Here is a 15278-nt window from a genome sequence, read left to right as displayed (position 1 = left end):
GATGCGCCACAGGTGCTCAATTGGGTTTAGTCCATCACCTTTACCTTCAGCTTCCTCAGCAAGGCAGTTGGAGGTTGTGTTTGGGGTCGTTATCCTGTTGGAAAACTGCCATGAGGCCCAGTTTTCGAAGGGAGGGGATCATGCTCTGTTTCAGAATGTCACAGTACATGTTGGAATTCATGTTTCCCTCAATGAACTGCAGCTCCCCAGTGCCAGCAACACTCATGCAGCCCAAGACCATGATGCTATCACCACCATGCTTGACTGTAGGCAAGATACAGTTGTCTTGGTACTTCTCACCAGGGCGCCGCCACACATGCTGGACACCATCTGAGCCAAACAAGTTTATCTTGGTCTCGTCAGACCACAGGGCATTCCAGTAATCCATGTTCTTGGACTGCTTGTCTTCAGCAAACTGTTTGCGGGCTTTCTTGTGCGTCAGCTTCCTTCTGGGATGACGACCATGCAGACCGAGTTGATGCAGTGAGCGGCGTATGGTCTGAGCACTGACAGGCTGACCTCCCACGTCTTCAACCTCTGCAGCAATGCTGGCAGCACTCATGTGTCTATTTTTTAAAGCCAACCTCTGGATATGACGCCGAACACGTGGACTCAACTTCTTTGGTCGACCCTGGCGAAGCCTGTTCCGAGTGGAACCTGTCCTGGAAAACCGCTGTATGACCTTGGCCACCATGCTGTAGCTCAGTTTCAGGGTGTTAGCAATCTTCTTAAAGCCCAGGCCATCTTTGTGGAGAGCAACAATTGTATTTCTCACATCCTCAGAGAGTTCTTTGCCATGAGGTGCCATGTTGAATATCCAGTGGCCAGTATGAGAGAATTGTACCCAAAACACCAAATTTAACAGCCCTGCTCCCCATTTACACCTGTGACCTTGACACATGACACCAGGGAGGGACAACGACACATTTGGGCACAATTTGTTCACTGTGGGGTGTACTCACTTATGTTGCCAGCTATTTAGACATTAATGGCTGTGTGTTGAGTTATTTTCAGAAGACAGTAAATCTACACTGCTATACAAGCTGTACACTGACTACTCTAAGTTATATCCAAGTTTCATGTCTATAGTGTTGTCCCATGAAAAGATATAATGAAATATTTGCAGAAATGTGAGGGGTGTACTCACTTTTGTGATACACTGTATATACATATACAGGTGTACAGTACAATGAAATTCTTTCTTCGCATATCCCAGCTTGTTTGAAAGCCGGGGTCAGAGCGCAGGGTCAGCCATCGTACGGCGCCCCTGGAGCAGACAGGGTTAAGGGCCTTGCTCAAGGACCCAACAGTGGCTGCATAGCAGAGCCTGGATTTGAACCACCAATCTTCCGGTTGATAGCCCAAAGCTCTACCCACTAGGCTACCACAGGCCCACTAGCTACACACAGTCATGTGAATGATAAGTAGAATGTCAGAATTGTACACCACAGCAGGTCACTTCATGTACCAATCATGGCACCACTGGGGTACCCCCCAAAATGTTAATCAACTCACTTTAGTCTAAAGGGCGCACTGTACGACTCAACGCAGGACCAGAGTGACGACCTTTGATTAAGCCGAAACACAGAAAGCCCTTGGCAACACCAGGGGAAGCTGTCGCGACGAGGCACTAAAGAGCATCCGTGCCAACGTTGAGGCAATAGTTCACACTCAGTGAGAGATCAGAAAACGATGTGCGATTGGGACATGGCCGTAATAACAAAACACCCCCTCACCTCCAATATTCAGATATGCTCAGAATGTCCTGCCAATATACTGATACTCAATTTCCCCCCAATCTAGTCATATCCAATAACCCGATTGCCATGACTGACACACGCCCCCTCCGACACGTGTGCAGTAGCCGACTGCATCTTTTCACCTGCACGAGGCGAGGTCATATGTGGATCAGCTTTGCGCACGTAGAACCACGCACTTATCAGCTATGAGGAATCCACTCCGACACTCTCTGCGAACGAGTCAATCATTGTTCATGTAGGCGGGCTGAGATTCGAACGGACGCGTTTGGGATGTCAACTCTGCTGTGCTAGCGAGTTTTACCACTGTGCCAGATGTAAAAATTCATATCGATGTTCCACTCGATAGCTTTGCTTTCAGTGTTCTCATCAGTGTTCAAAATGACAGGAATGTTTTAGAGTGGAAGGAACCCCGGGTGGTAGATTTGGTCCCCCAAATATTACATTTATGTCTACGGCTTTGGATCGGGTGGGAAAGCCAGCAGCCTGCTGACCTCAGCACTCCACGCATCGTTCTCTGTGGAATTGTTTTGAGCAGTCTCCAGAACTCAAGACTAGACCAGACTCAAGGTCTTGTTGCACTTCCTCTTCCGAACTCACATTGATGAGAGTTTGCACTACAAAAGTAGATGTAAAGGTTTTCCTTTATTCGAGTCACACACAAGTGAATGGTAAAGGCCCAATTTCCCACAGATACACTCCACAATCTTAAATCTTATCACAGATGAATAGAGGCTGTTGTTGCCATCAGGGGAGGCCAAGCTCATATTAATGCCAATGGACCAATGGATTTGGAATAGGATGTCCAACAAGTTCATGGTCGAGTGTCCACATACTTTTGGTCACACTCTGTAAACAAACCTATGAGTATTAGCGCTTACCGTCCAGCTCCCTCTCTATGAGGTCCATCCTGTGGGTGACTTCATCCTGCACGGCATCGATGTGATCCAGCAGGTTTAGTTGCCACTGCTGGTGCAGCAGGAGGTCAGGGTCTGGTTTGATGTCACAGGTCACGGGGTCGTCGTCCTCCTCCACCTTTACCTTAAGAATGCAGCTCTTCTCCTTCTCAGCCGCCAGCAGCTGCACGCGACACTCCAGCTCCTACCGACACCACAGCATGACATTATTGAAGGGTGGGTCTAATGAGCACCAGTTCAAATTTTTAAACCTATTTGGAGAAACCCTCATTTTTTCCACCAATCTTGTCGTGTCCAATGCTCTTGATTTGTATTTTCGCCTCTACTGCAACAGACCTTCACTGCTGACTGAAGAGGGCTGTAACTAACACACTAACTAGCTGCATCTGACTCTTCTTTATACCTAATGCGATTGCTTCCGTCTCTCATAATAAGGCCTGCATTAGGTGGGTTCATATGGGGATCCGCAGCACACACAGAGTCAATAAATGAATAGAGATGCAATCTGTATATTAAAGCTCTTCCTGACAGAATTAGTGTCATTGTTATAAGACGTTTAATAGAGTTTAACCTTTATACTGGGACATGATGCAAAATATTCATATAATTTTACACTGGTCAGAGTGTGCAGAGTTTAACATTGAGTCAGACTCCATACTGATGCGAGCAGCATCAGCATTTGGGATTGTAATGCTTAATAGCCGCAGTGTTTATTATTTCAACTATATAAATGCATAAAAAGGTATTCCTGCTTGGGATGCATCTGTAAGCAGAGCTGACGCATGCACACTGAGGGTGGGTCGGCAATATTTCTCTGTAGAAATCTGTAGTTCTGCTTTCAGTTGGAATCGAACAGCAACTGTAGGATTTTTTAAATGATTTTAAGTGACCTTTATTCCCTGGATTTACCCCCTTTTATCTTAGAATCTAGTCATCTCCAGTTCCCAATTGTGAATTCGCTGCGGCTTGCACAACCCCCGACCTGATAAAATACAGCCGCATCACCACACGCCCCGTCCGACATGTGTCCAATCTGCAGCCGCTTCTTGTCACCTGCCAGTCTTGGGTTGAGTTGAACTGTGTAGGAAAGACATGGCAGGCTCCCAAACAATTCACAAAGGTGCCCTGACAAGTCCTGGAGGTCACATATTGCATCGACAGCGGAGAAGACCACATATGACCTCTCCCCCATCAAACAGGGCCAATTGAGTTTGTGTGGACACCCAGAAAGGTCAGCTTCTCTGCTGAGATTTAACATTGCAAGTTCACACACCCCTCAGTAATGTGCTAACATGTTAGACCACTAACACTTCCAATCGCGGCTCTCAGGTGGCGCAGCGGTAAAACACTTTTTGAACTTGTCGGTTCAAATCATATTGATGCAATTACGACCTCTGCTGGCTAACTGTGGCCAGTGATAGCTCAGTGGTTAAGGTACTGGACTAGTAAACAGAAGGTTGCCGGTTCAAGCCCCGCCACCACCAAGTTGCCACTGTTGGGTCCCTGAGCAAGGCCCTTAACCCTCAATTGCTCATCGTGTTCTGCTCATTGTGTAAGTCGCTTTGGATAAAAGCGTCTGCTAAATGCTGAAAATGTAAATGTAACTGATGGCGTCTGTACAGAGACGGAAGAATCCGCATCGCGCTGGTGAAAAGATGCAGGTGGCTACTGCACATGGGTTGGAGGGGGCGTGTGTTAGCAGACATCCCAAGTCTCCCAGAAGTTCCGGGAGTCTCCCGCATATACACAGCGGCTCCCTGATGCCCACAAATCATCATCTAGTTATACTTTCTAGTGCACTATCAGGGCTCTAGACTAACTTGTTGCACTGGTTGCACTGGTGCGCCTAGCTTTTTTTCTTAGGTGCACCAGCACAAAAGTTAGGTGCACCCTAATTTAACACCGCAGTTTTACAGGTTCACTTTTTTTTTTCGCTGTCCATATAGGCAATATTGACTTGTAAATGATTAACTAACAATATGGTCAACATGGCCTCCTCTGATGATCTGTTTGCTGCTGCCTGCCTCTGAAAGGCAGTGGGGAGAGGGGACACTTGGGCAGTGCATTTATTGGGGCACGTAATGTGTTTTATAGATGCATTGTGCTTTTCAGCCTTTTAATTCGAAATGTATTAGAACCAGTCACAAATACACTATTGCCGGCCATGGTCTTCCCATGGTCTTTACAGTTAATTATAGTATTATAGTCTAATTATTGTACACTATTATAAAAATTATAACAATAATAATAGAGTAAATGTGTGTATGTATGTGTGTCTATCTATTTATATGTGTGTGTATATTTAAAATTATATGTATATATATATTTGTGTGTGTGTGTATGGGGCTCTAGAGTGTTAGAGTGTAATCTTAAATACAGTGCATTATATTATCGGCTTTACTGGATCTTTTACACAGATTCCCAAAATCACTTGCGGTGCACTTACTGCGGTACACTTATTCTAATATTTCACTGTCTTTTAGTTATCGCCGCACTTTACCGCTAGCATTAGCCTATTGCTACTAGAGGGTCGGCTCACCACTGTCCGGGATGTTACAGGTCTCTTGCTGTGTGGTGATGGAGGTGTGGGAATAAAAGCACACGACAAGGTAGACTTCACTGTCTAGCTCCAGAAACCGAACTTTAATGCTGGGACTGTCCGGCGAGTCTCATATACAAAACTAAACCAACTGAACGTCGAAACGCACATGTATAAACCTGGTGCTGGATTCTGATTGGCTGAGCTGAATGTCGCTCACATATCGCCGCTACAATATTGTCCCGCCCTTCACTGTCTCTGATTGGTTTAGACCATGATTTGGGCCTGATGTGTGTCTGTTGTACCACAGGGAGACTTTCAGAGTAGCGGAGACTTTTTTCCCCTCGAACGGCTGGTCGCACCGGTGTGACCTCAGATTTTTTTTAGTCGCACCATTGAGAAATTAGGTTGCATGTGCGACCAAATTGGTCGCACTCTAGAGCCCTGACTATGTAGTGAACATGAATGCGTTATCTAATACACTATCTAGTGCACTATGTAGGGAACATAAATCCGTGATCTGATATACAATCTAGTGCACTGTGTAGGGAACATAAACCAACTGTCTAATTCACCATCTAGTGCACTACGTAGGGAACATAAATTCCTATCTAAAATACTTTCTAGTGCACTATGTAGGGAACATAAATCCGTTATCTGATATACAATTTAGTGCACAATGTAGGGAACCTAAATTCGTTAACTAATACGCTACCTAAAGCTTGGGATGTCTGTGTTAGTCACGTCTCTCCTCAGTCAGCAAAAAAAGGTCAGCATCAGTAGAGGGGAAGCGTAATGCAATCGGGTAATTAGATACGACTAGATTGGGAGGAAAAAAAAAAAACACACTTCCAATCCCCACATTGTAAACAAAGTGTAAGTTTGTGAGATGTTTGTTGGCTTCCTTGCTAGCTATCTAGCTAGCAGGTGAATGAATCTAACTAGCCATCATCTATAGAGTGAGCGCTAACCTTAGTGTTGCTCAGCTGCAGTTTGCGTGGTGCCTCGAAATCCAACAGCTCCTCAGTGCTGCGAGTCTCCACAACCAGACGCTGCTCCAAAGCTGGATAATACGCGTGCGGCTTCTGGTAACAGTGCTCGCTGCTGATGTAGGACGTCTGAAAGGAGCAGTGGGTCGGTACAGCCTGTTTGTGACTGACCGATTCACTGTCGGTGGACTCCACTTCGCGGGGCGAGGGGGGAGAGGGTGTGGTTACGCCAGAGTGTCCTGACCCCTTCCTGAGCGAGCCATCGGAGGATATCCAGGGCTGTTGCCACAGCTTCAGGTCGGGGTGAGCCTGCGCCCTGTTAGACAAAGAAGAACAGTTAACCGAAAGCAGAACTTCTTGTGTGTTAGAAAAATCGTTATTAGGTAAGTGATGTCCAGGAGGAACAAAGATGGTGAAATGGCAAGGTGTAGAATGCCGTCCTGTTCCAGAACAAGTATTTTAGTGTAGATTTAAAGTGGTTTACACTAATTTACACCGATTAGGCATAACATTATGACCACTGACAAGTGAAGTGAATAACACTGATTATCTCTTCATCACGGCACCTGTTAGTGGGTGGGATATATTAGGCAGCAAGTGAACATTTTATCCTTAAAGCTGATGTGCTAGAAGCAGGAAAAATGAGCAAGCGTAAGGATTTGAGCGAGTTTGACAAGGGCCAAATTGTGATGGCTAGACGACTGGGTCAGGGCATCTCCAAAACTGCAGCTTTTGTGGGGTGTTCCCGGTCTGCAGTGGTCAGTATCTATCAAAAGTGGTCCAAGGAAGAAACAGTGGTAAGCCGGCGACAGGGTCATGGGCGGCCAAAGCTCATTGATGCACGTGGAGAGCGAAGGCTGGCCTGTGTGGTCCGATCAAACCGACGAGCTACTGTAGCTCAAACTGCTTAAGAAGTTAATGCTGGTTCTGATAGAAAGGTGTCAGAATACACAGTGCATCACAGTTTATAAATCATGTTTTATTTTACATCACATGGATGGCCGGGTGCATGTGTGTCGCTTACCTGGGGAACACATGGCACCAGGATGCACTATGGGAAGAAGGCAAGCCGGCAGAGGCAGTGTGATGCTTTGGGCAATGTTCTGCTGGGAAACCTTGGGTCCTGCCATCCATGTGGATGTTGCTTTGACATGTACCACCTATTCCCTGATGGCTGTGGTCTCTTTCAGCAGGATAATGTGCCCTGCCACACAGCAGAAATGCTTCAGGAATGGTTTGAGGAGCACAACAACGACTTGGCCTCCAAATTCCCCAGATCTCGATCCAATCGAGCAGCTGTTGGATGTGCTGGACAAACAAGTCCGATCCATGGAGGCCCCACCTCACAACTTACAGGAGTTAAAGGATCTGCTGCTGACTTCTTGGTACCAGATACCACAGCACACCTTTAGGGGTCTAGTGGAGCCCATGCCTCGATGGGTCAGGGCTATTTTGGCAGCAAAAAGGGGGACCGACACTATATTAGGAAGGTGGTCATAATGTTATACCTGACCAATGTATGATCCGCATATTTGGTTTGGCACATTTTTTAATGACGGATGCCCTTCTTGATGTACCCCTTCCTATTTATCTGGTCTTGTGACTGGCACTTAAGAGTGCATTGATATGTGCACTTTCAACTGATTTTACTAGAGGAACTGTGTCAGTAGGATATTTTAGGTGTATATATAATGGGTGCGCTAACTTACTGTAGGATGCTCATCTTGAGTTGGAGTCCGTTGATCACCTCGAACACGTGGTGGACGTCACCCAGGAGCTGGTGTGCGGCAGTCATTTTCTTGCCGTTCTGCTGCGAGTAATTTTCCTCCAGGAAGGACAGACCGTACATGTGACCACTGCTTAACCAGTCCTTATCATACCAGTAGCGCTGACTCTGTCTCTGAGCTAAAACACAGATGGGAAAGGACTTTAACTATAAAGACTCACCCATCCAAATCATTGAATACAGGTGTATAAAACCAAGCACCTAGGCATGCAGACCGCTTCTACAAACATTAGTGAAAGAATGGGTCACTCTCAGGAGCTCACTGAATTCCAGCATGGTACAGTGATAGGATGCCACCTGTGCAACAAAGTCCAGTCGTGAAATGTCTTCGCTACTAAATATTCCACAGTCAACTGTCAGTGGTATTATAACAAAGTGGAAGCGATTGGGAACGACAGCAACTCAGCCACGAAGTGGTAGGCCACGTAAAATGACAAAGGGGGTCAGCGGATGCTGAGGCGCATAGTGCACAGAGGTCGCCAACTTTCTGCAGTGTCAATCGCTACAGACCTTCAAACTTCATATGGCCTTCAGAGTAGCTCAAGAACAGTGAGTAGAGAGCTTCATGGAATGGGTTTCCATGGCCGAGCAGCTGCATCCAAGCCTTATATCACCAAGCACAATGCAGAGTCGGATGCAGTGGTGTAAAGCACGCCGCCACTGGACTCTAGAGCAGTGGAGACGTGCTCTCTGGAGTGATGAATCACGCTTCTCCGTCTGGCAATCCGATGGAGTCTGAGTTTGGCGGTTGCCAGGAGAACGGTACTTGTCTGACTGCATTGTGCCAAGTGTAAAGTTTGGTGGAGGGGGGATTATGGTGTGGGGTTGTTTTTCAGGAGTTGGGCTCGGCCCCTTAGTTCCAGTGAAAGGAACTCTTAATGCTTCAGCATACCAAGAGATTTTGGACAATTTAATGCTCCCAACTTTAAGGAAACAGTTTGGGGATGGCCCCTTCCTGTTCCAACATGACTGTGCACCAGTGCTTAAAGAAAGGTCCATGAACAATCAACCCGATTGAACACCTTTGGGATGAATTAGTGGCAATCCGATGGACGAGTCTGAGTTTGGCGGTTGCCAGGAGAACGGTACTTGTCTGACTGCATTGTGCCAAGTGTAAAGTTTGGTGGAGGGGGATTATGGTGTGGGGTTGTTTTTCAGGAGTTGGGCTCGGCCCCTTAGTTCCAGTGAAAGGAACTCTCAGTGCTGCGCGCAACAGTGTACAAAGCAAGGTCCATAAAGGACTCTGGCCTGCACAGAGTCCTGACCTCAACCCGATAGATCACCTTTGGGTTGAATTAGAGCGGAGACTGTGAGCCAGGCCTTCTCGTCCAACATCAGTGTCTGACCTCACAATGCGCTTCTGGAACAATGGTCAAAGATTCCCATAACCACACTCCTAAACCTTGTGGAAAGCCTTCCCAGAAGAGTTGAAGCTGTTATAGTTGCAAAGGGTGGGCTGACATCATATTAAACCCTATGGATTAAGAATGGGACTTCACTCAAGTTCATGTGTGTGTGAAGGCAGATGAGTGAATACTTTTGGCAATATAGTGTCAAATAATCAGTGATATGGACAGCAGGGAATGTAGTTGTTGCCCCGTACTGGCCTCACGGATCAGCAACGGGTTCCTATACACTGATCTGTATTATGCATGGGAGGTCACACTATGCTCCATGTGACCTGACCTTCCCTCAATTAGACATGGCCAACTGTCTGTAGGGCGCCTGGCCACGTTGGAAGCACTTCTGAGACTTGGACACTCCTGAGCGCCTCACTTTAAAGAGTGATGAACTATGAAATGTTTATTTGGAGACACCAAATGCGCCAATGGCATTTTCAGGCAGGGTAAGGGATCTTACCTGGTGGGTCCCTGCAGATATAGCAACTGTAAGTGTCCGGGACACTGTCCTCATACAGGCCCATGCAGGTGCCATGCTGCCAGCACAGGCATTCATCACACTAGAGAGACAACAGAAATATTCAAACACAGACTGATCATTTATTTTATTTTAGATGTGTCCAGTTCCCCACACTGCAGTTTCAACCTGTTTCATACATGTATTAATGCGTTTTATTTTAGGCGTGACCAGTTCCGCGAACTGCATTTTCAACCTCTGTCTCATACATGTATTAGTGTATTTTATTTTAGATGTGTCCAATTCCCCAAACTGCATTTTCAACCTATCTCATACATGTATTAATGTATTTTATTTTGGATGTGTCCAATTCCCCAAACTGCATTTTCAATCTCTATCTCATACAGGTATTAATGTATTTTATTTTGGATGTGTCCAATTCCCCAAACTGCATTTTCAATCTCTATCTCATACATGTATTAATGTATTTTATTTTGGATGTGTCCAATTCCCCAAACTGCATTTTTAATCTCTATCTCATACATGTATTAATGTATTTTATTTTAGACATGTCCAATTCCCCAAACTGCATTTGCCACCTGTCTCATTTATGTATTAATGTATTGTATTTTAGACATGTCCAATTCCCCAAACTGCATTTTCAACCTCTGTCCCATACATGTATTATTGTATTTTATTTAAGACATGTCCAGTTCCCCAAACTGCATTTGCAACCTGTCTCATTTATGTATTAATGTATTGTATTTTAGACATGTCCAGTTCCCCAAACTGCATTTGCAACCTGTCTCATTTATGTATTAATGTATTGTATTTTAGACATGTCCAATTCCCCAAACTGCATTTGCAACCTGTCTCATTTATGTATTCATGTATTGTATTTTAGACATGTCCAATTCCCCAAACTGCATTTGCAACCTGTCTCATTTATGTATTAATGTATTGTATTTTAGACATGTCCAATTCCCCAAACTGCATTTTCAACCTCTGTTTCATACATGACATCCTTTGTGGACATGCACTCCTGATAGGAGGGCCGTGACTGTATCTGTAATTACTAACGCACCACCCTTCCGACAGGTGTGCAGTAGCCAAACGCTTCTTTTCACCTACATGAGGCAGGTTCGTATGGAGACCTGTATCGTGCACAGAGAGTCATACACCAATCTCCATTAACCCTCATCTCTGAGCTGGCCCTATTAATTCACCAGCAGTTATGAGGAATCCTAATTCGACATTCCCACCTCGGATGAGCCAATCATTGCCCATACAGGCGCCCGGCGTGCCAGTAGCAGAGCCAAGATTCGATCTTGTGAGCTGGAGATGTCAGCTCTGGTGTGCTAGCATGTTTTACCGCTGCTACAACCGAGTGCAGTGAAAGACTTGTTAAGTATGACGAGTCTGCTAATGTAAACGAACGCTTTGTGTTGGGCAAAACCCACCTGGATCATGAAGTCGTTCTCCTCCTGCACCTCGCACACACACCGCACTATTTCCGACTCATGAGTGACCGTCTCTCCGGCCTGCTCTGAGAGGGTTGTGTTTAGGTCGAGCCCTGCCTCTGACTCCTCATCGGTCCACAGTGGGCTGTCTGTGGACCAGTCGCTGCAGCTGTCCTCACCTGCAACACATAAGAGATGACCAGAGAGATGAAGAAAATGTTCAGGGTGATGTGAACCATTTGGCAGAGCGTTCAACGTATACAGATGGGTGACAAATTTAAGGAACGAAGTACAGTTGCTTCCAATAATTTACCTTTTCCTTTATTGGAAAGAATCACCAGCTCAATACAGAGAGGCATTTATATCAGGATGAGAGTGGTCTCTTCCAGGAAAGCAATATATCTGAATGAACAATGATGTTTTTTTTTTTTTATTAGGATTTTTAACGTCATGATTTACACACTTGGTTATATTCAGGACATGTAGTTACAGGTTACACAAGATTCATCAGTCACACAGTCATGGATTCCAATTCACATCACTTGCATGTCTTTGGACTGTGTGAGGAAACCGGAGCACCCGCAGGAAAACAGGGACAACATGCAAACTCCGCACGGAAAGGATGCGAACCGCCCCATCTGGGGATCAAACCCAGGACCTTCTGCAGTGAGGTGATTGTGCTACCCACTTAGCCACCATGCCGCCCTATTTTTCATGAACATAGATATGAACATATCTATGATATAGATAAAGACATGTGATTAGTGCATATTAGAAACAGACTATGGTTTAACAACCATTATATAGTCATTGTGTAATGCTTGCAATCATTAATTTACTTTGATTGCAGCACTAAAACAATCCAATCCAAGCTGTCCAACAGTGCCTCAATTTAGACACTTAAATGAAACTAAAAACAGCTTTGTTCATACAAATGAGACGTGATACATGTAATAAATCTGTATGCCTATATGCTCATTCTGTGGCCAAACCCTTTCCTATTATAAAGTGATTGTTATCATAAAGCCAGTGCAGGCTGAAGTTTGACTTTACAATCATGTGCTCTCATGAAGACACCTAGTGGTGAGATATTGGTATTGCATGTAATATGTGGCAACAATGCAGAAATCTGTGCCTTATTACAGGTTAAATAAGTCTGACTGTGGTATCACCTTGATGCTGTGATCAATTCTTTGATTCACGAAAAGCAAAAAATCTAATAATGCCATTATCAGATCATTATAGTATTAATTTATTCAAGTCTTCTGTTAAATCACTGCTAAAATCTGTTTTGCATATAGCAATTATCAGCTCATTTTGTGCAAGTAAACATACAGCAGTAACAAAATGTGTGTGTGTGTGTGTGTTCAACAAGCCGGCACACAGCAGCCAAAAAAAAAAAATCAACAGCCACATGTCCATTCATCTCACCTGACTTGGACTTCTTCTTCTTCTTTTTGTTCTTTTTAGGCTTAATACAGAAGTCTCTCTGCCTCCTTTCTCTCCGCTTCTTTCGTTCTGTCGGAAACGAACAAACAAAAAAAGACAAACATCTTAGCGCTAACAGCCTCCTTACAGCGTGGGAGCGGCTCATGTCCGGCACTAGACGTGACGGGGGAGGGGGGGGGGGAATGTACCTGTTTCCATAGCGACCCAGTCTCTGTCGTCATGGAGCGCGCGGTTGGCGTGCAGGTTCTCTTTGCTCCTTTCGCATTGGGAGGAGCTGCGCTGACGATGGCTGCCATTGGTGGCAGGGGGAGACGGAGTGTGACTTGACTTGCTGTCACTTAGCAGGGATGAAGAGTCTGAGGAAAAAAGGGCAAACAATTTATAATCTAAGTGTTTATTAATGTTAAAAAAATGTTTTTTGAGTTCATCCCAAAGGTGTTTAATAGGCTTGAAGTCAGGGGTTTGTGCAGGCCTCTGATGTTCCATCACACAAAATTCTGACCGCTTTTATGGACCTTACTTTGTAATCCTGGAACATCTAAAGCCCTTTCCTAAACTCTCACTCACTCTTTTTCTAAGCCGCTTATCCTAATCAGAGTTGTGGGGGGTCCTGGAGCCTATTCCAGCTCTCAATGAGTGCAAGGCACGCAGAATCACCCTGGAGAGGGCGCCAGTCCATCGCAGGGCAAATTTAGTAGCTCGAATTAACCTGACTGCATGTCTTTGGACTGTGGGGGGAAACCGGAGCTCCCGAAGGAAACTTACACAGACACAGGGAGAACATGCAAACTCCACACAGACATGACACGGATCAGTCCACCTGGAAACTGAACCCAGTGCTACCCACCCCACCACACCCTTCCGTTAGGTTTTTGCCACTAAAATACTATTTTATTTTATACACCCATAACAATTAGTGTGGCTACAAAAAACTAAACTTAATAAATAAGGGTGTCCACATACTTTATTGGCTATTAAGTGTATTGCTAGTAATAACTTAGGCTGCATTCACATAATATGCTGTAAAACTGTTTTTGCACTGACTGTGTCGTTCTTATAAACGTAAAGCATTTTGAGCGTTGCACATTTACTGCTTGGACGCTCGGTTTTTACTGCTTGTCGCTGCGCTAAAAGTTCAATCAGATTAAACTATGACCGCTTTGCCCCTGACCTTTTTCAAATAGCTACGAATGACACAAAGTTGTTTGTGATGTAGACAAAAGTGATGCACAGACATAGCGGAGAGAAACTGATTCCTACTGTTTTACAAAACCTTGAAGTGTTTATTCAATCATTGTGAGAAAAAAATCCAGCACGGCGACTGTGCAAACTGTGAAATATGGACAGGTTGTGATTTCAGATCACAGTTTGCTCAACTTAGAATTGCTTGTTGTGGCTTCGTAGCTTCTCAATATGATTCAAGCTTGAGAGACTTTTCAATCATCAAGAGCACATCAAATAAAGCAGAAAGTTTATATCAACTGCATTCCTTACCTAGTGATAGAGAGATGGTGCGGCGTCCTCGTGGACTGTTGGAGTGCGTGTGGGTGTCCTGGACCTGCCGCTCTGCGGTGTACGTGTGAGCGTTGTGTGCTGGGCCCAGCTCACACTTCGAGTGGTAATACTTCATGTGATAGTGCAGCAGAGACGCCTTCCGAAAGGACTTGGTGCAGCCGGACACCTGGCATTTAAAGGGGTTATGGTCCAGCTCGATTGAGAGGATGGGTGGTGGCTGGTTTTTGATCACCCTGTACACTGTAACAAGGATATAAAAAAGGAGTAAAATTTGGTGTTAAGGCTTGTACTAATATTACATTTACATAAATGCATTTTTAATCTATTTATGCATTTTTTTTCTCCCAATCTTGTTATACTGAATTATCCAGTTGTATCTCCCCTGCTGCTGCCGACTCCTACCTTGACAGAGGAAGGCCATACATAAGACACACCCCCTTCAACCCATGTGCAGTAGCCAACCATCTCTTTTACGGAGAGTCACGCACTCCTATCATTATCATTATTCCTATTCTCTGTGCAGATGCCGACCAGCCAACAAAGGTTGCAGTAGCAGCAGCAATGAGGTCTCCATTCGGTCGGCCCACCCTCCTTTAGAATTAGCCAATCATGTCTCTGTTGAGTGCCCGACCGGCCAATAGCAAAGCTAAGATTTGAACTAGGTATACAAAAGCCGGAGTAATTTTTTCTTCTTTTTAAACTGGCTGCTATAGTAATAATAATGTTGATAAATCATCAATATTATTAAATTCTTATAACTTTCAAAGGGCACTAATACATTTTTTCCAAGCTATTTTAGGCTGCCTTTGTAGACTAGGTAGGAATTCAACTACTTTACACTACTTTTGGAATTGCTTAGGTGCAAAGTGAAGATGCATGTTGAAATAATAAAAGACGCCATTTGAACATCCATTTTTGGCAGCAAACAGTGGTTTCTTTTAATATAATGCAAAGGTACCAATATTTTAGACATCTACGTATATGTTTCTATAAGACAGAATTGACTCAT

General features: G+C 44.8%; 1 protein-coding gene across 2 annotated transcripts in view; it reads right to left on the bottom strand.

Moving 5' to 3' along the window:
• The window catches only part of phf20b (PHD finger protein 20, b), a 30808-nt gene that overhangs the window by 2870 nt on the left and 12660 nt on the right, over window positions 1-15278 (bottom strand). For both annotated transcript variants that reach the window (XM_063015602.1, XM_063015601.1), the window contains exons 10-17: window positions 14249-14509; window positions 12943-13110; window positions 12737-12823; window positions 11306-11484; window positions 9849-9948; window positions 7912-8107; window positions 6185-6518; window positions 2639-2858 (exon numbers count right to left, since the gene is read on the bottom strand). In XM_063015602.1, the coding sequence (XP_062871672.1) occupies window positions 2639-2858; window positions 6185-6518; window positions 7912-8107; window positions 9849-9948; window positions 11306-11484; window positions 12737-12823; window positions 12943-13110; window positions 14249-14509 (1545 nt within the window). The remainder of the gene's footprint in view (window positions 1-2638; window positions 2859-6184; window positions 6519-7911; window positions 8108-9848; window positions 9949-11305; window positions 11485-12736; window positions 12824-12942; window positions 13111-14248; window positions 14510-15278) is intronic.

Source organism: Trichomycterus rosablanca, chromosome 19 (genome assembly GCF_030014385.1).
Source record: "Trichomycterus rosablanca isolate fTriRos1 chromosome 19, fTriRos1.hap1, whole genome shotgun sequence".
In the NCBI taxonomy this organism is placed as follows: domain Eukaryota; kingdom Metazoa; phylum Chordata; class Actinopteri; order Siluriformes; family Trichomycteridae; genus Trichomycterus; species Trichomycterus rosablanca.
Note: the sequence above shows the minus strand (reverse complement) of the source record. Positions and strands in the feature narration are given on the sequence as shown.